Source organism: Pholcus phalangioides, unplaced genomic scaffold (assembly GCF_987345545.1).
Source record: "Pholcus phalangioides strain wild (caught in Gottingen) unplaced genomic scaffold, Ppha-v1.0 ptg000007l_1, whole genome shotgun sequence".
Classification (NCBI taxonomy): Eukaryota; Metazoa; Arthropoda; class Arachnida; order Araneae; family Pholcidae; genus Pholcus; species Pholcus phalangioides.
This window is the reverse complement of record NW_028301600.1, coordinates 58,456,196-58,480,183: the sequence shown is the minus strand read 5'-3', so window position 1 is coordinate 58,480,183 and position 23,988 is coordinate 58,456,196. Positions and strand designations below refer to the sequence as shown.

At 33.3% G+C, this 23,988-nt stretch overlaps 1 protein-coding gene across 5 annotated transcripts in view; it reads right to left on the bottom strand.

Annotated features, from left to right (window-relative positions):
* The window catches only part of LOC149085545 (uncharacterized), a 166,487-nt gene that overhangs the window by 55,296 nt on the left and 87,203 nt on the right, over positions 1–23,988 (bottom strand). For 4 of the 5 annotated variants that reach the window (XM_089233614.1, XM_089233618.1, XM_089233615.1 and 1 more), the window contains 4 exons: positions 23,615–23,737; positions 20,202–20,324; positions 15,210–15,335; positions 14,824–14,946 (listed from right to left, as the gene is read on the bottom strand). In XM_089233614.1, coding sequence (XP_089089740.1) covers positions 14,824–14,946; positions 15,210–15,335; positions 20,202–20,324; positions 23,615–23,737 — 495 coding nt within the window. The remainder of the gene's footprint in view (positions 1–14,823; positions 14,947–15,209; positions 15,336–20,201; positions 20,325–23,614; positions 23,738–23,988) is intronic. The other variant, XM_089233617.1, reaches the window with a different exon arrangement.

Below are 23,988 nucleotides of genomic sequence, written 5' to 3'. Positions count from 1 at the left end.
AACTCGTCGGGAAGCAAGATTTGGAAAAAGAAAATCGTTAGCACTTGTACCTTTCAATGGCCCAACATTGAAAATTAAAGTATCATTAGAGGTGATGAAGTTGTGTTCTTTCCTTCACCTCTCATACAAGTTTGATAGTCTGGGAAAATTCACATTCACGGTCTCATTTGCCTCATTTAATGTCAGATAATATTTATAGGGACGGAGTTTAATTATGTATGTTGCGGTTTTTCTACATATCAAAGTTGCTAATTAACATTGTGAGTTTTCTGCATTTTAAGGTTATGAAATAGCTTTATATACTAGAATAATAAAATATGTTTGGGCTTTTTATGGTTTAAATGATTTTTTTTCGCTTTGTTTAAACATCTTTCCTTTATGAATCATAATTTTATGAATGATTTCAAAACACAATCAGCCTCAGGTTCCAAACAAGTGGAATCAGCTCCCCAATAAAAAATAAAATTAATCTTCTAAAGGGGACACTTAAGAAAATGAAGTTAAAGCACTAGCCCTAGAAGAAAAATTATTTAAAAAACCTGCTGTGTCATATTTTCAAGAATTTTCGTTCACTTCTTCAACGTAGGTGCTAGGTTCAGCCATTTTTGACCCCCTCCCTCCCGTCAGTAGCTTAGAATATTTCATATCTTCAAAAAAGGGGTGGTTGATGACGTAAGCAACCTTTAAACCCCCCCCCCTTGTCATCAAAAGTCAGCAAATCCGAAACCCCCTCCCCCCCTCGATGCTGACGTAATACTTGAATGACCCCTATTGAAAAAAGCGGTTACACTTATCTCAGCTCACCTTACATTTTGGTTACTACCGTATACATTTCTATCAGCATTACAGTCAATTTACTCTGGAACTACCTAAGAATATGATTTAGTTTGAATCTATAATGGAAGAGTTGACTTCAGTAGCAACCAAGTATTACGATTTGAACAACTATTGAGCAACCAAGAGTTACAATTTGGTAACCAACTTAAGTGAGTGGTTATATTTATCCTCTGAGAAGACGGCATAGTGTGGAATTCGCGGCCTTTTCCTTGTTATTTGCCTTTATCACATTATTTCGGTTCCTCCATTGACGCATACACTAGCCTTTATGATGCCTTACTAGTCATGTTTAGTTACCGTGAGTAATGATAACAGTAATTACAAAAAATCATAAACTTCTGAAGTCACATATTAAATTTACTTTGTTTTAATTCTATTTTATACGTCATATGATTATCATATTTTCATATTTTATATATAGCCTATTATATGAAAATAACTTAATTTCAGTGAGATTTTTTCTAATTTTAAACAACTGTCCAACCAAATTAATACACACAATTACAGAAAGTTGTCACATGTTGTAATAGGAATAAATTTATTGTTGAAACTACCATACGGTAAACTTTGTAAGCATTATGGGGGCGGGGTGGTAGAACTATTATGAGAGACAATGAATAAGAACGCATAAACGGATTGACTTCATTGTATAATAATGGTTCATTTCTTGGATAAATCTGAATATTTCTTTCGTTTTCAGTCATAGTTGAATGTAAACTGCTGCTAAAAAGAAGAAAAATGGGAAAACTACGAAAAAGGCATTTATTTAAATTTAAACCAACCCAGTCACTTTATGCGCTCGTGAGCTAATTAAAAAGGAATCTGCAGTTTGAAACAGATTCCCTAATCAACAGAAGTTGATGAGGGTCGCACTCGCAGTCAGCACCATACCATTTTGTGAGCAAAAAAATATGCTATTCCTTTTAGTATAATAGCTGTAAGACATTGCCGTCATTTTAACTTTTTTCCAGGTGGGGGGGGGGGGGACAAAGACATGTACTCAATGTATGTATATATTTTAGTGTATTTTCAAAAGCCCCCAAATGACTGGCCTGCTGTAAGACCATGGGAAATAACATTGGCTAATTCAAAACCCATAAATTTATTCATAGCTGGCTCATATTTTCCAAGCAATTAATGTTAGTAAAACTTTTTTTCAGGTTAATGACTAATACACATTTTTCCATAAACCTCCGATCAAAACAAGTACATACATGAATAATCCCATTTGTCTGTATGGTTCCCAGCATGTGTATTTTTTCAAATAACAGGTATATGGTAAGAAATGTACGAGAAAGCTATTCAAGAGACTTCATCGAAGAAAAATGAGTTGCTTGCGTTCTGCTTGAAAAATTTACATACCTTTCTTAGGATTCAGAAAATCATCACAGAAAGAAGGAAAATCATAAAAAATACTGTAAATTGTGTAGAATTGCAAAAGAAGTATATGCTTTCAACGTGACATGGGAGGCGTTCCGTTAGGACCGGCTTGTCGTTAGATACGTTTTTTTTACTTATGAATAAATTTAAATTTTTTTATACTGTGACCTGAAAGAGAATTTGATTTTACGATATCATCGGGCTAGTTCTGTTAACAAATAAGAAAAGAAAAGGTATTTCAGACGGTATCATGCATTTCATATCTGAAAGTATTTTTACAAAGACATGAATTCTTTCAAGACCGAAAGGCTAAAAAAATAACAATTCGTGATAAGTATTTTTTATTTAGAGAATTTTGAAAGAATATTGAGATGTGAAGCTGAAAAGTGGACATCAAAATCTCATTTGGTCTTGTGTGAAGTGATGTGATAGTAGAGAAGGTCGCTCATAAAGCGATGCAAATGGAATGCCATTATGTCAAATGAAAGCCAATTGTGAGGTTTGAACGATAAACGTAAAAAGAAATGTGAATGTTGATATCGTCGTTGCATAACTCCGACACTATTAGAATAAATCTGCTGTAAATGAAGATTTAAAACTGAGACGGAGAAAGATAATTCTCATGTTTAATTTTTTACTAAAAATGAACTATTTTCTGCAATAATCTAAATCCAGATACTGCTTTGTGCTATCTTTTAACTTAATGCTACAATCATAAATGTTTGGGATTTGGAGTAGAATTAGGAACAGGTATAAATTTTTTTATTGCTGAATTTTTTTGGGAATAAATTATTCAGTATGAGCCTGCAATTTCCGAGTTCTTAAGTTAAACATGAACACTACATGTGTTTCACAATATTTCCGCACATACTCGCATCTTTTTTTACGAACGGAGGAGTGACTGGCGTTGAAATGTTTTAGAAGTTATGTCGCATCCGTGTGTGAAATATGATTATGAAAAACTCACCCGTGGGGTGGACAAAAAAGTCTATCTTTAAAAAAATAGTTTGAACGAATAAAGTACAAGTTTCACATTATGTTTTACCGAGAACTCGTTTTTTCCAGTGAGTGTTTATATAGGATAATTTGGATTATTTAAAGTGGAAACATTTTTTATAAATAAGGGACATTTTAATCTCATGTATGAAAGAAATTTCTCTTTTACAAGCATAACACAGATTAAAAATCGAAATTACGAATTCTGGATTCTGAAAAGAATTATAATTAAAAAATAATTTTAACTGAATCTTTCTGAGCTTTAGATTTTTTTTAAGCATCGTAAATATATACTGTATACAAATACAAGAGTTTAATATACATGAATTTCTTTGAATACAAGTTTGAACGCATTATATATACAGTGACACCTCGCTACAACGATACTCGATCTAACGATAAATCCCTATACAACGATATTTCTTCAAATCTTGCTTGGAATCTCCTATAGTCTGATGTTAAACTCCTCCCGATACCACGACATCCTTTACTATGATAAGCCCCTCTGTAAAGGTATTTTTGAGATTTTGAAACCACTACAACGATATTTTTTAATATTTTTTGCTGAAAATATATACTTCAATATATTTTTAAACTTGTCACAAACTTTGGTTCTTCCGAGCAGGTCTAATAATACCGGTATTCGGTGTAGCTCCTAATCACCGAAAGTGCTGGCGAAGTTTTCGATATCGCTACTTTTTTGTGATACACCGAAGTGTATTACATAAACCTCTTTACAGGGGCAATAGATTTAACTGAAGTTTGTTCATCGCCTTTTGAATTAAAAAAATTTTGCGGTGAATAAAACTAAAAAAAGTGAATTTTTTGGTGGTACTAAAGTGGTACTTTGAGTCAATTTAATTTAGAAAAGATGCCATAACGACATGAATTTGATAGCACGTGATAATGTTTCTTCTCGATATAACGCTAATCCCTCCACCACGATATTTCTCTTTATTCACAGGATAACGTTATACCAAGGTTTCACTGTACATACAAGCGACGTAAGTAATTCAGAGTTTTTAAGCATCAAAACTTTAAAGCAGAAAAATAAAGAGAAAACTCCGCGGTAAGTGGAAAACGAAAAACTCACCGTTTTAAAATATATTGCTAACTGGTATCGATATAGCATCTTAAGATTTAACAAATTAAATCAGAATTTGGAAAAAAAAATTAAAGAAGCATGTCACGTTTATGGGTAACGGACAAAAAATAGCTTATCGTTGTTTTTCCATTGTTCCGTGAGTATGGTGGGGTGAATCACCGAGGTCAAGATTTGCACGTGATTAGTCCGAAATCATTCACTAATTTTTTTAATATGACCGAGGAGAAAATTTAGGATGGATTCGCGAGAAAAAACACCTGGCCTTAAACCAATATATAGAAGTGTCAAACAAAAAATTGTTTCCGATACAGAATAAGAGTAAAAAACAAAACGCATGCTCCAGAAAAATAACGAAGTTTTCTGGTTGCGGAAAACTTACTTGACGGCGGTGGCGGCGCTCCGATGTTTTGCCGTGGTACTTGCTTTGCTCCTAAAAGATTTCTGTGCTATCTTCTACGGCGGTTCTCTGCTGAACTGATAGATAGGATGGGAGCAGCTCGAGTTCGTAGCAGAGATCGAATGTAAGGCTGGGTGGCGCCGCACGGACCCGACAAATATTCGCAAGGTCGTCACAATGAAGGAAGATGATGTGAATGAAGCGGGGGATTGTGCACTGCAATGTGCATTCCGGGTCCAAAGGGAATTCTCGCGTTTTACATATGAAATACAATTACATTCCGGCAGGAAAGAACAATTGAGTTTTTTTTCCGGTACAAGCTTAAATTTCAATTAGTTTTCGACTTGAAAAAAAAAGAATCCGAATAGTTCTCAGGAAATGTAACAGTTTTTGCCTAACAAACTTCATGAAACTTCTAAAACGTTTCCATCCCCATTATGCACGCAAAAAACAAATTCCATCAGAAAAAAATTCTTATAGAATTAATAACGCGATTGCAATATAAAGACGAAGCTCTATATCACATTGCAAGTTACGGAAGAAAACAATAGTGAGAGGAAGACAATGAGAGAGGAAAATTCATTTCACTTTCAAAGTATTTAACGAAAACTTTTAAATTTATGATGTAGGGAAATGTTTGTTAAATATTAATGGGCGATTGAAAACTCAACTTTAGAATATTTTGTATGGGCAAACCACAGTTGAGTGATTACATTGAAATTTACCAGAAGTAGCAAATTTCTGCCTAAAAACAAAACAAATGCTCAGATACCGTAGGCGAAAATGGACTTGAAAGTCTCGGAGGGGGGGGGGGCACACGATGATGTCAATTCATATATAATCGTGTACATTAGATCAGTCCGCTACGTCTGAGGCTGGGGGGCATTGTTCCCTCCCCAATATCTCCACCTATGTGAGAAACAGAATGTGTGCAACGAAAATATTTTGTTCAGGTTAACGCGCAAAACTTCTTCTGGTGGGAAAATACCATTCGCGATACCGTACATTAACAAGTATTCGTTTTCAAAAACCTTGTTTATGCTCTGATGTGATTAGTCGTAACATCACCAATCCAATCCATGAATGCTAAATAATCCAGTTCTCATCAGCATTACGACGTCGAAATGCAATTGCGTATATAAGAGTTAAGGGGAATGAAAATAATTACAGCTAAAGTAAAAATGTCATTTCGTACTTTTATTTAAAGTTTTTTGCAAAACAAGCAGCCATAAAAATAAAAAAAAAACCCCACAACTTCACTTGATTAAAACTAAAGCGGACTCTTGCTGTGGTCTCTTGACTTTGGTTAGTAAAATACTTCGTGACTTCTCAACATTCTTTTGATCGAGGGGCAAATAGGAAAATAATTATCGTGTGCGAATGATGTATCGATTCATATTGGATATTAATAGACCGTTAAATCTTTCCAGCCAAAAGTCTTCCGCAAACGTCAAGAGAAAATCACTATTAATAAATCGTTGAACGAGCGGAACTGATGGCGAGTCAGGTTAGCGCCCGTAAAAGAAACATTGAATGAAGTAGCATATTATTTTGTCAGAAATCGTAACGAGGTAATCACTTCAATCCGTAAATCTTTTATTTCTATTTTTCTGTTTGGTCGGGAGGTTGAAGACGAGAGAAAAGTTTGAGACGTCGCCGCTCTGGCGCTCTACATAAGCTGACTTAGGTTCTTTCTTCGTTCGAGAGAAATGGTATATAAACTATATAGCTCGAATCAGCGATCCTTTTCGTCTAGACCAGAATCCTGAAAACGACTACATGATTTCTTCTCGCTTCACATGATCGATGCCATTTATATGTCACACCTCTTGAAGACATCTCTCGGAACCTTCAAATTCTACGTCGATGAATAAGGCATCATTTTTCTCCATGAGGTTATATTTCGTTAGTGACATATGCTTGTTGGATTGGGTATCTACGATCATTGAAAATTTTCATTTTATTCTTAACTTTTGGAGACAGATGGTAAATATGCTTATTCAAAGATTCCATGAGAAATGCATCAAAAGTTATACAAAGTGTAGCTTCAAAATTTTTTTAGCTATCGTTTCATGATATCATTTCAAGAGTGCACAAGACAGACTTTCTGCAACACGCAAAATCCAGAATGGTTGAAAAGAAAGATTAAGATTCAATTGAAAAAAATTGATTTAAAAAAGTTCGATTTTCTTAATTTTCAGAAAAGCGATTTCTAAAAATTTTTTATCTGATCAATTGAATGTTATTCAATTCACTTATGCAAATTTACGAAATTAACATATTAATATGTAAACTATACATATGCATATGTATAGTTTACGTATTAATATATTAATGTCGAGCAGAATATGCACAATTTTCAATGAGAGAATTATTTTTTGAAATTTTCCGAAATGAGAGAATTATTTTTTGAAATTTTCCGAAATGAGAAACCACACATTATTTATTTTTATTAATTCAAAGCAATGGACGAAAAGTTGAAAATTATCACACCCCCAAGTGATTTTCGAAAATGTTTTAAACAAGTTAAAAAAACAAAACACGCAATATAGATTACACACTTGAACAAAAATGCAGTGGAGAAAAAAGTTAGGCGCAATTTTTTCGTTGCAATTAGAATGTTCAGTGAAAAAAAGAATATCCTAACTTTTCATCAACAAGGTACGCATACAAAACACTGTCCTAAATTGAATTTTGTTGTTTGCACACAGACTGAAGATAAAAGCTGTAATGAAATTGAAAAGAGATTCCAAAATGCCTTGCTCATTAATTCAGTTACCTGATCTTTTTCCCAGCAGTCTTTGAAATACTGAAGTTTTGTTCTTCCAACATTTCCGCATTATTAGTTAACTGATTTCTTAAAAGAAGAGTAATCATAAAAAAAGGGAGAGATTGCATTTCGAAACAATAAATCTTTATTGATATTTATCTATATTTTCTTATCTTTCTTAACTAAAATAAAAAATTCAGTCACTTTGTTGAGCCTGTTATGACTACGTATTCTGTATTTGCTTATATATTTTTCAACATTCAATTTGAAAGAAAATACTTTATCAGTCTCTGGCGAATCTTTGCTTATATTAAGTATGTGGTACCCTAGTTTTCTTTCTCAAAATCAAAACATTCAAATTACCACAGTAGGCAGTAATTTTTTTAAAGAGTGCTTACGATTTCTTTGTTACATGAAAAGCTAATTTTCTATAAATGAATTTTATTTCATACAGTAGAAAGGGACTATATCAAAGGGACTTCGTTATACGGAGAATTGATGGTAGTTATGAAGATAATGAAAACGCATTTCCTCGGTTCAAAATTAGAATGGGGCATTTTCAGACTCTTCCTTTTCCCGAACCTCAAACTCGGCGTTAAATAACTCGTCGCACATTGAGCCGCTGCACGTATCAGTTGCGGGTCTGTCCCTCTAATGAACTTATTTGAATCATTCTATTAGTTTATTTTCTGATTGCAAGAACTTTTTGCACTATTTTCAAATCATATTTTCATGAAAAGCATTCTTTTTTGTACAGAAGAATTTCTCATGTCATCAATAATCCATCATATGCATAGATAAATTTAACATCGTGGCTACCGAGTAGGTTTTTCATATGCAAGTTCTGATAATAATAATAAAAATATACGGTACGTGCTGGGTCAAAGTATTGCTGCAGCATTTTTATATTCAGATGTTTTCCTCAAACTTTTATCCCAATAAATTATTTATTTTCCCGTTCGAGATACTACCAGAAACTTTCTCGCGCACCATCACGCTGTACGTCTTGGTTTACCCATTGCGTGGAACCATTGCTTTTGACGTGACAGATCGGGTTGCATTTTCGAGACGGCTTCAAGCATTAATTTTATATTTTTGGCCTCATATTCGTTCAGTATTAGCCATTTCTCATCTTAGTTTTGCTTCTTGCTATTGCTTCTGCATGCGCGAGTTCAAACTTTTAACGGGAAAAACGAGTAAGAAAATTAGTGACGGAAATAACGATATCACAAATGAGTAAATGTGACTTCAGCAATAACTATTATCATCATTTATGTCAATCTTATGAATGACTTATTCATAGTATATAATAAGCAATTTAGTTTAACATATACACTTAAAGCTACTATAAAGCCATATTAACACAAATGCTATATAATACCTTGCACATTGGGGCATTTACTATTTTTGTTCTACTCATGAGAAAATTTCTGTTGCTAGTGATACAGTAAAACCCTTCTTAACGGACACCCCTCGGATGCGGTCATTCCTCTTTTACGGACAAATTATAATTTCCTCCGTATAATAGAAGTATGAATTTCAAATTCTTGATTAACGGTCACCCCCTCTATTACGGACGATTTTTTTTGTCCGCGAAAGAGAGGTTTTACTGTAATAAGGATTTAGCCTACATTAAAGTGTTTACGGACGCTAAACTTCTTCGATATCTCTACGAGATGGGAAGCGGGGTGTGTCCGGTCTTCAAAGGACACTAAACTTTCCGGAGAATCCAACAACCATTCCCTTGCAACCGGACGAGTGCTCTAGCATTCAGGCGTTATATTTGAAGAGATAAGTTGGTACAAAAAAATCAGCTTTCAGTTTGCTAGGGATAACTATCTGTAACAGCAGAAGTTTGGTGTTTCTCAACTTCAGTTAAGAAAAGACATCACTTGATCATTTGCATCATGGTATGCAAGTTATCTCTGAAAAATGTTCTTTAAACTCAATATTCGTAAGTTTGCTTCGCAATTTCGGGAAAAAAGATATCATTGCATGCTTCGAAAGCTACAACATTCTGAAGTGTGAAACATTCAAGTTATCCTTAAAACTGATTGATATGAGTTATAAATATATAAATGACACATTTTGTATACTGTCAGCATCATGGAACCCACTTTTTAAAATATCGTCTTAAACGAGTGCTATTAAAGCAGTGTTTCTCAAAGTGTCCATCGCGGCTCCTAGAGCCCTGCCACCCTTTCTCGCTTCAAGCAGGAGATATTGATTTGTGTGCCTATTTATCCTTTGAAGTGGTTATTTTTTAGTAAAAATATCTACTGAACTATTCTGGGGAGCCGCAGATGAACCGTGAATTGGGGCAAGGGACCCGGGGGTGGGGGGTTAAACAAAAGTTTGAGAACTGCAATAAAACATTATGAAAGAGTCATTAAAGCAAATATTTCCAAGTTATGCGTAAAAAAAACGATTTTTAATGTAGATGCATGTGAGTGACATGGTTCTTCCAAATTATTAACTTTCAAAAATTTCTTATCCACGAGAGAAGTTTTTCACAGAACGTTAAAAAGGGCATCACCTGAGGTTGTAACTTTCTTGTTAATGGTCCCAAAAACCACAGCATGAAAAATGGAAGCGTAGAAAATACTTAAAACCATAATTGCCGCAGGTTATCAGAAATTAATTTTAATGAAAAAGAGAAGAGACGATGCATGAAATAGCGGATAATGTTTACAGCGGTGAAATGTTTTGGCCATTTCCCAAATTTTCCAAGCATCTCCTCGAGAACAAAGCTTTGCTAATTTCGACGGGGAAAAAAATACGGAAATAAACTTTTTTCCTTACATAGCTAAAGCATATGATGGGTTTTATTTCTTTTATTTATATACAAAATCATAAGCAAACGAAAAACTTCACGCCCTCTGACTATTTCAAGGTGATTAACAATGTGGCTGAAGAATAACCGGGTATATATATATATAACCGTTTTACTCGCATTTAATAATGCCCTCCCCCAATTTTCTTCCGTTTTTCGAATTCGAATATCTCAGTGAATATTGCACTTAGAAACAGGAGAGACAGGAAAACAAGTTTTTAATCGAGATTTCGGGCACACGGGCGACGAGTAAAACGTTTATTTTTATTTAATAACTATACAACCTTTTGCAACATGAATGACATATCTGAGTATTACATGTTATTTAGATACTTTTTCTAATTGGAAGTATGCCTCAAGGATCTCATATATATATACACACACAAAAAAAATATTTTTTTGAAGAAAGAAAGAAACACAAGATGGAACTTATGCAGTGGGTCGTCATCGGGGGAAACCCCATGTGTGGTTCGAAAAAGTAGGAGTTTCTAAAGGTCTACGCCTGATTGCACTGAAAATAGCTTTTGTCATTTAAAAAGATATTTTAGCTATTTCTTCATTTCCTATCTTTAGAATTCCAGATTTTCACATTGCATTTATTGCTCTTACTATATATATCTATAGTAAGAACAATAAATGTGATTATATATATATATATATATATATATAGAATTTACCTATATATATAGGTAAATTCCAAAATCATTAACAAAAAAGAATTATTCGTTCATAAAGATTGGTGGTTAATAAACAAAACACGTATAAATTTTTACCCAAAGAAAATATTGTTCTAACTTTTCACCATGCTAAAAATACGGCGAGAAAACAGTTCAGGCGGGTTATTTAAATAATTATTTTGTAGAAGTTTGACACGGTGCATTCTTTAGTGTTACGCTTAATTCACAGGAAAGAAATCATCAAAAAATATGAAATTATGAGATAATTGTATTTTTTCGAAATATTTTAATCATTTTGATCATTTTTGTCACACGACGGTGATTTTCTGCATACGAGGGATAATTAAACCGCGACCCACAATTTATTTCCGATTCCGAACGTCAGTCTTATTTTATACTCACCAAGAGGTTGGTGCGTTAATCCCTCGGTGTGGGACTCCCTGCGGTAGCAATTTTTTCTGTGGTCATGTCACTGTACCTGTTGTTGCCCTGTGTCAGGAAAGTTTCTGACAAGGATGAATGAGGTATCGAACTCGCTTATGTATATTATCGACCGGGCTACAGCGCCCTTTTCCAAATAGTACAGTCAATCACGTTGAATTTTCTCTTCTCGAACAAAGATCTCGTTTAAACTATTACTCCAAAAATGCTACTCGAAATTATGCGAAAAAAGAATTATAAAACTTCATATTTATTGAACTAATACAGCAATTGACACTTAAAAAACCTAGACGAATATTACTATGTATCACTTAATCGTAATGGAACTAAATAAATAGTACTTTCAATTGCGAAAGTAGTATTTATTTCGTCACTCAAAATCGTGAATTGTTTTGCCATGACAAAAATGCAGTAGTTTAGGATTTATTTGTCTGAGAAACATTCGTGAAATATAAATTAAAAAACACGATGTTTTATCTGCTATAAAAAAACTCAAAAGTCGTAAAGGGCAAGGCGATGATTGTATTCCCCTATACATAGTTAAGGGTTGTGATTTATATTTAGCTGTCCCTCTCTCTATCATTTGAATATCTCTATTAGTTCGGGTGTCTTTCCCAGAATTTAGAAGACTTACGCAGTGTTGCCTGTCTTTAAAAGTGGTGATAAATCTGATGTTTTAAATTATCGGCCTATAGTTAAAATTAATTCTCTTTGTAAGGTATTTGAACTTATCATACATGAAAGAATTTATGGCAAAGTTCTCGTTCCTGGTTTTCTAGTTGTCAGTATGGTTTTATTGCCAAGAGATCACCATCAACTAATCTAGTCGAATTTTCTTAAGTTATAGCACAATCTATAGATAATGTGCAGACTAATGTTGTTTATGCCGATATCTCCAAGGCTTTCGATTTAATCAATCATATTCTTCTTCTTCTGAAGATCAGGGGTTGAGACTTTTCTGGACATCTGCTCAAGTGTATTGAACCATACCTTACTAGAGGATCTCGGAGAGTATTTTTTAATGGTTGTAAATCCTCTCGTTATCAATGTTATTCTGGCGTTCCCCAGGGGTCGATTTTGGGTCCCTTACTTTTTACTTTTTTTTTTGTTTTTAAATTTACACAAATACAAAATATGTACATATACACAACATCTATACAATATACAAACATATAAACATATACACAACATCTATACAATATACCAAATTTGTCAAATTGTTTACGTTTCTTGTTTTCAAGCAGATGTATTTAGTTTTTTGTATGTTCAGTTTTAGTTTATTTTTCTTAAGCCAAGCACTGATTTTGAATAGGTCTTGAACTTTTTTTTTATTAAATATGTAATTTCAGCGTCTTCAGCATTGTATTTCGATACAGTATTGTATAGTCTGTGAATGAGATTAATTTACCATTTATGTGAAGTTTGAATACGTCATGTAAATGAGGAACAATATTGGTCCAAGAACGAATCCCTGAGGGACACCTTTTTGTACTTCTAAGAATGTACTTATTTCGTCACCATTTATAAATGATTGTGCTGTTATACTTTGTGTATAACTGTGTTAACTGTTTACCGTTGTACTATTATAAATGATTGTTCTGACCTGATTGTATTGATACTAACTGCTTAATGTTTGCTGATGAGGTAGAAATTTTTAATGTTATTAATAATGTTGATGACGCGGCTAAATTACAGAATCTATTAACGAACTTAATTTATGGTGTGTAAATAATAAGCTGTACTTAAACATTGATAAGTGTAAATTTCCCACTTATATATGATTAAAGTATTGATGGTCAATTACTTCAAAGCGTTGATTGTGTGAAGGATGTAATATTTTACAGGTCTTTTTCGTTTAACCAACGTATTAATTATATTGTGTCTAAAGCATCTAGAAGTCTTGGTTTTATAATTCGTAATAGTAAGCTAAGTTTCCTTTTTCACAATATTGAAACTATCTTGTTGCTTTTCAGCTATGTTCGATCTGTTTTGGAATACTGTAGCATCATTTGGAATCCGTGCTACTTATTTAATATATTTAAAATTGAACGTGTTAAAAACAGGTTTTTACGCTATGTGTATTTTAAGAGAAACATCAGTCATATAATAATTACTCATCAAACGAAATACTTCCTTCATAGTTCAGCCATGATTTACTTGAAATTCGCCGTCTCAGGGCCCTTACCAGATTTTTTGCAAACATTTTTCACTTTGATATTGATGCACCTGATATTCTTAACCGCATTACTTTTTATTGCCCACGAAGCCGTAGTCTTTTTTTATGTTCCTCCGTATCGTTCAAATGTATTGAAAAATTCTCCATTTTACCGATTTCTAAGATACAATAATAATGATGATGATGATGCATATTTTTAAACTTATATCTTATTTTTATTTTATATAGACACATGTTTTTATTTTTATCTTGTGTTCATATTTGCAAACTCCAACTGGACTTTTTAGCCCCTGTAGTTTTTATTTTTAAATAAATAAATCGAAAGAAATCTCAAGCATCTATTTTTTCTGGCTCACTTCGTTGTACGACGGTTATTTCCTGACAGACATACTTTCCCCCAGGATTCAAACAGAAGTTTGATGCAATAAACCCTGGGCTTACAAACGGCTTTAATACAGTGAAACACGACAACAACGATACTTGATATGACGATAAATCTCTCTACAACGATAATTTTTCAAATCTTGTTTGGAATCACCTATAGTCTAATTATAAACTCTCGACACAACGATATACCCTTTATTACGATAAATCCTTAATAATGGTATTTTTAAAGAGATTTTGAAATCGTTACAATGATAATTCATTATATTTCACTAAAAATTGCCTTTAATATATTTATAATTTCCTAACTACTTTTTGTTCTACTGAGGGCATCTAATAACATCAGCGTTTTGCGAAACGTGGCGACTGAGTGTTAATGAAGTTGCCGTGGAGCTATTTTTGGGTAGTACACGAAAGTTTAATGCAGTAAACTTCTTTACAGGGGCAAAACATGTAACTGAATTTTATAGATTAACTAATTAATTACAAATTTTTCTTACAAGTAAATACTTATAAGTGAATTTTATGGTTGCACTAACAATGCGGACTTGGAAGAGTTTCCGAAGAGTAGCATCAATTTGGTAGAGCATGATGGTGGTACCTCTCAATATTACGATACTCCCTCTACAACGATATTTTTTCTGGGTCCGCAGAATATCGTTATATCAAGGTTTCTCTGTGTTCGTAAAAATTTTGTAGTTTCAAGTTTTTTTAAACATATGAGTAGAAGAAAAGTGCATTGAACTTTTTTTCAACATATTTATTACTTTCACTTTCAATACAAAATATATTTTTGATGAAACTTGCGTAAAGAACATTCACTTTACCTTCACAGCTTTTTCCATCTCTTCCTAGCCGATATCCCGAATAGCATCTGCAGACTGGTCTTCCTCCAACACTGTCGCATCTGTGAGAACATCCTCCATTTGATCGAGAACACGCATCTTCCGCTAAATTTATTTATCAGGTATTTATCATTATCTTTCGGTTCATTATAAAAGTATAGAAAACATTATTTTCAAATAATCTAATAATTTTACTAGTAAAAATTATTTTCATTATTTTCATAATGAACAGATAAATAACGTATAGGTGCTGAAATGATATTCGCATTCAAAACAAAACTATTCGAAACCCAGTCGTAATTGCAATTTTTAAACGAAACACAAAATGCTGAAAAAATCGTGAAATTAAATTGAAGAACTAAAAATACCTTCACATGTACGTCCATCTGGTTTGAGTTGATATCCGGGATAACATCTACATACTACTCGATTGCTTATCACTTCGCACACGTGTGAGCATCCTCCATTGTCACGTCTGCATTGATTATTATCCACTGAAATTAAATTTTGTAAAATTGTATACCAACTATTTAATTTTCAATTATTAAAAACATATTGATAAAATTAAGAATATTTTGTCTTCTAACCAAAATTATTGGTTCTTTTCAAGACAAAAAATATCACCGTATGAAATATCATGAAGCATGAATGGTTTGACACCAATACACTGAAGTCATTTTTTTCATTTATCTAAATGCGGGACTAAAAAGCTTAAATTATTTCCAAACAAAGTATTTCAATTCTCACAAATTATTTTATTTTATAATCATTTATAACTTATCTATATATTGCTTTTGTTCTGCACATGTGTAAGGTATACATATCATAAAATGGGACAAAAATGGTTTTGAAAGTCAGCGGTGGGGTAATTGTTCTTCTGAGTAATTTCTTTTGATTACAAAGGGCATGTTGCTTGGTGAATGACCACCCGATTGCATTCACTTTCGACATGCCCTACTATTTCGTTACAGCCGCTATTGCTTTTGTGTTCGTCTTTTCTTTCAGAAAGCATTATCGGCAGTGATTTGCTGACGCTATTGCTTCCGCCGAGGTGCATTCTCTTTTCTTTTTCTGATACCTTCCAAGTTTCGCTTCTTAGATATTTGCTTCCTTTCAGAGTAGAAAGATTACTTCCAGTAGCGGAACTTATGAAAGCCTTTTCAGCAAGAAGCTCGAAAGCTTCCCCAGCTCCGAATTCGATGTTGCGCAAAAATGAATTTCAAAAGAACAGCCGATCGTATTTCTCTCGACAAGAGCCATTTCTTCGTAAATAGACTACATACTGTTCTTTTCCTTCGCATACACACACACACACACACACATATATATATATTTATTTATTTTTCTATTTCGTTTCCAACCACTTCCGCGCAACGAGGAGAAAATAGGCAGAGAGATTCTTGAGGTTAGTACTGGAGTGCTTGGTGATTCCAAAAGTATTGATTTTTATTAAACCAGTTTACAGTGGTTTTTTTATTACCTAAATATATAGACAATGCTATTATGAACAGACCAATAACTCGAGGATTACTTTATTAACAGTGCACAATAATAGGCTATCCGCATAGAGAAAGATTTACTAGAGATTAGAAAAAAGAGCCCAGCAACGTAAATAAAAAAAAGAAACATTTGTATGAATCCCCCACCAAGAAAGATTACATTAGTTCAGATATTTCCCCATACAATATTTTATTTAACTTGAGTTGATGTTTTTTTTTAAATGAAAAATGTACGAGACACACAACACATCAAAAAAATTGAATAAGCGAAAAGGAAGAAAATCAAAAGAGCACAAAAGGTCCATGGTATCCATTTTTTTGTATTTCGACATATACCTAGACTTACTGCAATAAAGAGAGCCCATGCAAAATGAACTTCGATTGAGCGAACAGCCAACAAGTTGAACACGCATGTTTTGACACTTTTTTATTTTTCGAACTTAATTATCCATGAAAAAAAAATGAAAAAGATCGGTGATGACGAAAAAAAATACAGCACTCTTTGATCCTACACGTTTTAATTCTTCCGTACAGTAAGTTTTTGTATAATTTTGAAGAGGGAGTAAAGTTTTTTAAGACATTTACAAGTTCATTTGCAGAAAAGTATCACTTACACATTTCTAATAATGATCATTTATTGCTGTTTGCCTTTTAAAACTATTCGTTTACGCATTTGAAAGAAATGACAAACGAAATATATATCGACCATTTTCCCAGAATATTGGAATTATAGTTGATGTAAATATAAAATGGTTGTCACTGTTTAATTATATATCTTGTTAATCCCCCTTTTTTTTTCTTTCCTATAATTCTATTGTGTATCATTTTCACTTTGTTAGACGATTTGTCTATGTATTAAATATCCAGTATGAGCCGATCCTGGCTCCTTGGGTATAATTCCTTGAATTGTATATGTACTTTTTATGCTTGAATGAAAAAATTAAAAAAAAAAAAAGTGTGCTTGTTGATCCCTTCCTGGACGAGAAGTCTTGAGAAAAGAACGATATTATTTAATCAGTAATAAATAAGGAAAGAAATAATCAGACGAAAAATATTCAGGAAGAGCATAAAATCTCGAATAGAGAAATATATTACCGGCAAAGTATGAAATCCGGCATTTTATAGAATGCCTGATGATTTTCAGGCAAAATATGGAATACGAACGCTTGCGATTACATCAAATAAAATATGTAATATACATAATAGAAAGTTAAACGTATTTAACCCCTTCACGTACAAGCTTCTGGCAACAAATGTAGATAATCTGTATGCGAAGTATCGGTAACATTAAAAAAACTAGTTCCTTTATTCTCATGGTAGAAATAGAAAAGGAAAAAGATTAGTGGAGTAGATTTCACTTTAGCACTCACCTTCTTTTGCATCCCCCCCCCATTTTTTCTTTTTCCTCTCTCTCTCTTATAAATATGAGTAAAAAAGTATATAGTATATTATATGTGGTGAATCACTAAACAGAAGTATAGAAAGAACGAGGTGGGAAAAAACATTTTCCATTTATAGGGTTACAACGAAGCTACGCAATGATGAGAAAAAAGGTAAAAAACAGAGAGAGAGCTGGAATAAACTTCTCCCATTTGCGTTTGGACAAGATATCTCGTCCCTGATTGTTAAGGGTTAATATATGTGTTATAAATGACTTTCGCACATCCGATTATCTGTTATGAGTTAGAAACCAGTTTCATATGTTGGCTAAAAAAGTCATCCCATAGAATTCCGGATTTCTTACTTTGCTATATGCACTATTTTTCTTATTGCACTGAATGAATATGAACTAAACGTTCTTCTTGAACAACATCGTTCACAAATACCACCATCACAATAAAGACAAACATACTGGAAAAACATCAATTTTCTAACCGCGTTTCGACACAATTGGTGTTATCTTCAGAGGGTGTATTTGTTGCGGTAAAAATGATAAACGGGCGATTGTATATAATAGTCGGTTATTATGAATAATCACCGATAATCTCAGTAAGTTTGATAAATTCCACTACATTTTTATAACTTTTATCATCGATTGTGCATACTTATTAAATAAAATTGGTGAAGCTTGACAAAGTTGGAAAAAAAATACCACTTTCACCAGCGAATATGCGTAATCACTAAATCAAGTTATTGTGTTTAATAAATAAAACATTCAATGTCTCTTTTGTGAAATGATTTTCTTATAAATTTTAAAATATAATAAATATATATTATGATGAAGGTATTGTACTATCTTTTAGTACGATACCTTCGAAGTTTCGTGTTGTTTTTTTGTTAACTTGTGGATTAGAACAAAAATTAATGCATGTACGTCCGAAGCACCGTTCTCATTTGTCACGTTCGTTATCAAGTCATTTGATTAGTCAATTGTCTTCGAAATTCCTACTCGAAATAAAACTTGACGATGTAATCGAGGGTGTTGATTTGTTATCACATTGACGAATATACAGGGTGGATACCATAGACCGCCCAATAATTACACGCATAATTCCTTGTGAAAAACTAATATCGTAAAGTGTTTTCCGTTTTAGGATCAGTTGAATTTTTGTGACACACCAGTTTTGTAACGGTCAGTTACGCGACAAATATTAATGAAAGTAAGATTCTCTGCCAGCAGCTTTTTGAAAATAAACAGAAATATTCAATCCCGTTAGAAGCCAAGTTCATTGGTCATCTTTCACGATTGACACTTTTTCTCTTGTGTAGAGTGATGATATGGCCTTGTTATGACGTATTAACTTCGTCCGCTATATTGGCAAATTTATCACCAGATTTGTAGAGTTTTAGCAAAATTTGCAAAAATTCAACACGTTTTTGCCAAAATGATAGTGGAGGAGAGAAAACTACCACAAGTGAGATTTTGTGAGAGAAGGTGCCTACAGCTCATACGTATTTGCTACGAGACCGTTTTGACGGTCATTTAAATCATCTGACAATACTGGGAGCATTCGTAAAAAGTTGCGTGACGAAAAATTCTTTAAAAGGCTCATATCTCAGGAAGTACACATCACAAGTCAACAGCAATGGTGTCATCAGATGCACGCTGCAAAGATTCATTCAATATCACTTTAGTTTTAATATTTCTTCCCGCCTAGGGAAGAATTCATAACAAACTGTTGTCGGCTATATCTCGAGCAGGTCACGACGAAAATAGACGATATTGGTATATCATTTGTTATCTATTCCAAAAACAAAGCCGATGATAATGACATAATTTCAATGTCAGTATCTACCACGAGATTCAAGGCACAAAAAAACTTACGTCAAAACTACCCCGTCGCCGTCGTTTTAACCAGACCACGTGTTGATCAATGAAACAGGAAATATTTTTCAGCAATTTTACAACTACATTGAGACTGTTACACGTAAAAAGCTTCAATGAAGGATGTAAAAATGATAGCTTGATGAAGATGACTGGTGGAAACAGTAAAATAATAAGGATTACATTAAATAATACGAATTATATCAATAGAAAAAAATTAATGGAAAAAATAATTATTCATCCAGTTAAATTTCATACCTAATTGTACATGTTGCGATAGATTTTTTTAATTTCCTTGTAACTGCAATTGATTTTTATTGCGCTGAAATTTTGTCTGTTATGAACTCGTGCTGTCTCTTGATAATTTTACTTTACTTTTTTTACTTTTTTACAAGAAATATTTTGACAACTTCGAAATTTATTTATATCTTACATGATTCGTGCAGAACTTGGTCATTTATACAGGGTAGTAAGGAAAGCCACAGCCTAGTCCATATTTTACTGGCAAACTGTTGATCTTCCAGGCATGCTTCGGAGGCATACTTCCAAATAGAAAAAGTATTGCTGGAAAGAACTTGAGAAACAAAAGAAATTACCTTCACAAGATCTACCATCGGCTTGTAACGTATACCCGGAATGACATCGACAAACAGCTCGTCCACGTGAATCATCACATATTTGTTGACAGCCCCCATTATTAACTATGCATTGAGCCATATCTATAAAAAGTAAAAGAAAAAAAACTTCATCGACTTCTGCTTAAAGTTGGAGAAAAGATTGAGTTTTTTACAATACGGTCAAGTTATTTTTAAAAGTAGTCACGTCTCAACACTCGAATTCAGTTCTAAGGACTGTAATATATTTGTCACAAATATTCAACTATTACTCATAATTATGTTAGTACGCACGGGCATCTGCAAACCTAATTTAAGTAAAAAGAAAAAAAAAACAACTCTTTTACCATAGTACTGTAATTTGAGGGTGAGAATGTAACTCTACTTCACTAAACACCAACTCTGGCTATACTGCAATTTACTGCCATTAATGAGATGGGTTGGAAATGAAGGCACTGTCGGTGGTCGCCTCAAGTTCGTTAGAGAAAATGTCTTATCTATAGCCTCCCTCGAGCTCGAACCCAGGACCGTGACAGTAACCTTCACGGTGGTAGACGAGCATCTTACCACCACGCCACACGGGAGCGGGGTGAGAGAGAACGTGATATCTAACGTAACTTTTCGTTTGATTACTTTTATGTGGTGTTACTCTGAATGTGCAGCAAACCAAGAAATTGTAAAACCCTTGGTGAAGGTTATGTTGGCATAATTGCGTTCTGACTTCTCGAGTTGAACATTTTGTGGAAAATAAGCTTAACAGATTATGACAAAGGATTTAAAATGGTAGCCTGAGAGCCGTATCAGATTCAATTGATTACAAAGTAAGCGATTTAACATATTCTACATCTGTGCCCAAAGGTTTGGGAAGGAGTACATTAACTATACGCGCAAATAGCGCCAAACATGCAAACATATACATGACATTTTATATTGTTTAAAGCTTTTAATAATCGTACAACCAGTTTGACCAACCTTTCATATTTCATTCTCAGAGGTGAGTTATCCTGAACTCTGATCTGAATGATATTTATGATCTCTAAGAATCTCTCTATTTACAATAATGAATTACTATCCGGATCTATAGAGTAGAGTGTGTGTGTTTGCGTACATACGCATATTGTTAAAGTACTATAATTTATTACAAATAGATTCTTAGTAAGTTTATTTTTTATTGTGATTATTATTGAGTTTAAGAACATTTTCTCAGATATTCTCGAGTAACTTTTGGAGAATTCGGTAACGGGAAATTCTCGAAAACAAGTGAAAATATGAAGCCTAGTCTCCACATTCTCATCCCAAACGGCATGAAAAAAAAACAAAAACAAACAAACAAAAAAAAAAACAAATGGGTACCTCCCCTCTTCTTGTTGATGTGATAAATTTCCATACAAACATTAAAATCTGAGAGATATGCTGCTATATTCTATAAAAATTTTAGACCCAGATCATATAAAAAAAGACTAGGATAGTGAAACAAAAATCTGAACATTTGAATTCTAACGCAATTGATACGTTTGAAAAGAAGTACGATCAAAGTAGGATAAATCGAGAAGCTATCCATACTTAGAATAAGACAACCATAACATTTTTTATGGGCAGTGTATTATATATTATTGATTTATTTTTTTTGGTGATATATGCTTTTATATTGCGCTGCTGTATTTTTTGGTTACATTTGACATCCATATTTTGTATATATGGGCACAATTTTTTTAACCACCTCATTGGGCAATTTGCCTGTTGTAGCCTTTGTATAACATTCTCAACCCATAATACGCTACTTTCTTTTTTCAAGTGAACTTTTGACACTCCAAGACAGAGGCATTCATTTTTTACGAGTATCATCCATATTCCTCATGAAAAGTAAAGCATCTTTATCTTGACAACTAGAACATATGTTAAACTCAAATAAGCATAACGCTAATCTTGAATACAATATGAATTAGGTTCTAATTGGAGAGTCGACCAAGACTTCGCTATTTCGAAATTGGGCATAAACGTGGAGCACTCTTCAATGTTCAACGAGCAAAGATTACTACTTTCGAGAGTGCACAGTAGCACTATCTAGTGAATTATGTCCCCGAGTCATTAATGTATTATAAATTTCTGCCAAAAATTCTAAAGCACCTAGACTATTGAGTTAACAAATAATTTGAGCGTATGCTGTTTTTATTTTCTGAATGAACTTTTTACGAACATTCATTTTTTTTATTCGGATTAATAAACCATGTTATCAACTAAGAAAAGTAGGATCTCACATGGGTTTTGATAAATGTATATGACAAATATTATTTAGGAAGATTTTAATAAGTGCATAAAATGTGTGTTCAATTACTTACAACTAATGCGCCAAGTGATAATGCAAGTCTCTATGGTGAAAAGCTATAAAGAATTCATTTACCGCGATTAGGTTTGTGTGGGAAGACCACCGCACACAACACCTACCTTAGCTTTTACGATCACTTCCTTGTGTTTCAGATCTGCTGACAACACGAGCTTAGGAAGCAACCAATCATCTAAGTTGGCTACTCTCTCGCCTCGCCCATCGAATTTTGGCCTTCATCAAGAAGATGCATTCGGAATTATCAGTAACGTGTTTTGGTGTAAGGAAAAAAGGACACACACACACATCAAAGAAATTAAATCATGGGTTGAACCCATTTGATAGATTCCAGACTTGCGATATATGGTTCCGCGAATGTGTGTGAGACGTGTTTGAACATAGTATCATGGATTCAGGAACAAAACTTTTGATTTGAGTGATGTATAAAGAAGCGGGGAAATACTTTTAAAAAAGGTATTTATTTATTTTGCTCATTGTTATAGATATTTGTAGTGATTGGTTTGAATGTCATGTCATCGCATTTGGAGAGAAGTATGTAAAAAAAAAAGTTACATAGCGTAGAACAAACTTTTCTTCCTTACACTATTCTGTAATTTGCAAATATGGTTGGGGAGGTCCGATGCTTTGTAAGTGAAAAAAAATCGAATATAATATACTTGGTAGCTTCATCTGTTTATTTTGTTAATCTGATAAAATGGCTAAACTTTATGCATACTTTTAATTATTAAATTTGTGTTAAGTTTGATATAATTTACTGATAAGATTCAAAAGGGATATTTTATTATATCCAGCATATATAGCAGCGGCAGTGAACTTCTCACTGCCGCTGATATATGCTATTGATGCTCTCACGGGATATGATCAAATCAAATCGATCTCTTGGGAATACGTAATGATCACGTTATTAAAACAAATAAAAATAAATAAATGAAAGCATACAGTATATGTTGTATACGGTTAAAACTTGTACAGAGAACGCTAATGAGAATCGGCAACTTACTACGGTGTATGTGTGCTATGATTTCTATCAAAATTAAGTTAAATAATTTACCAAGACATGTTCGACCATCTGCATGAACTCTTTGTCCAGGCAGGCATTCACAACTGTATCCACCATCGTAATTGACGCACTTATGCTGGCATCCACCATTATGTACGAGGCATTCATCAATGTCTATACATCAGGAAAAGTAATATCAAAGAAATTGAACATGGGTTATGATTAATTTTATATCATGCGACAGCGTTATAGTGAATACAAAGTTGAAAATAAACCGGGTTGTTCGATTTTCAAAGCCAGATTCGGAATGGCTGTTATGCTTTTATGCCTCTCATTAAAATCCAGACCTATCAAATCGTAGATTCATGTGTTTACTGTATTGAGCAATCACAAACTGAGAAACTTTAAAGAACAGACCGTTTTTA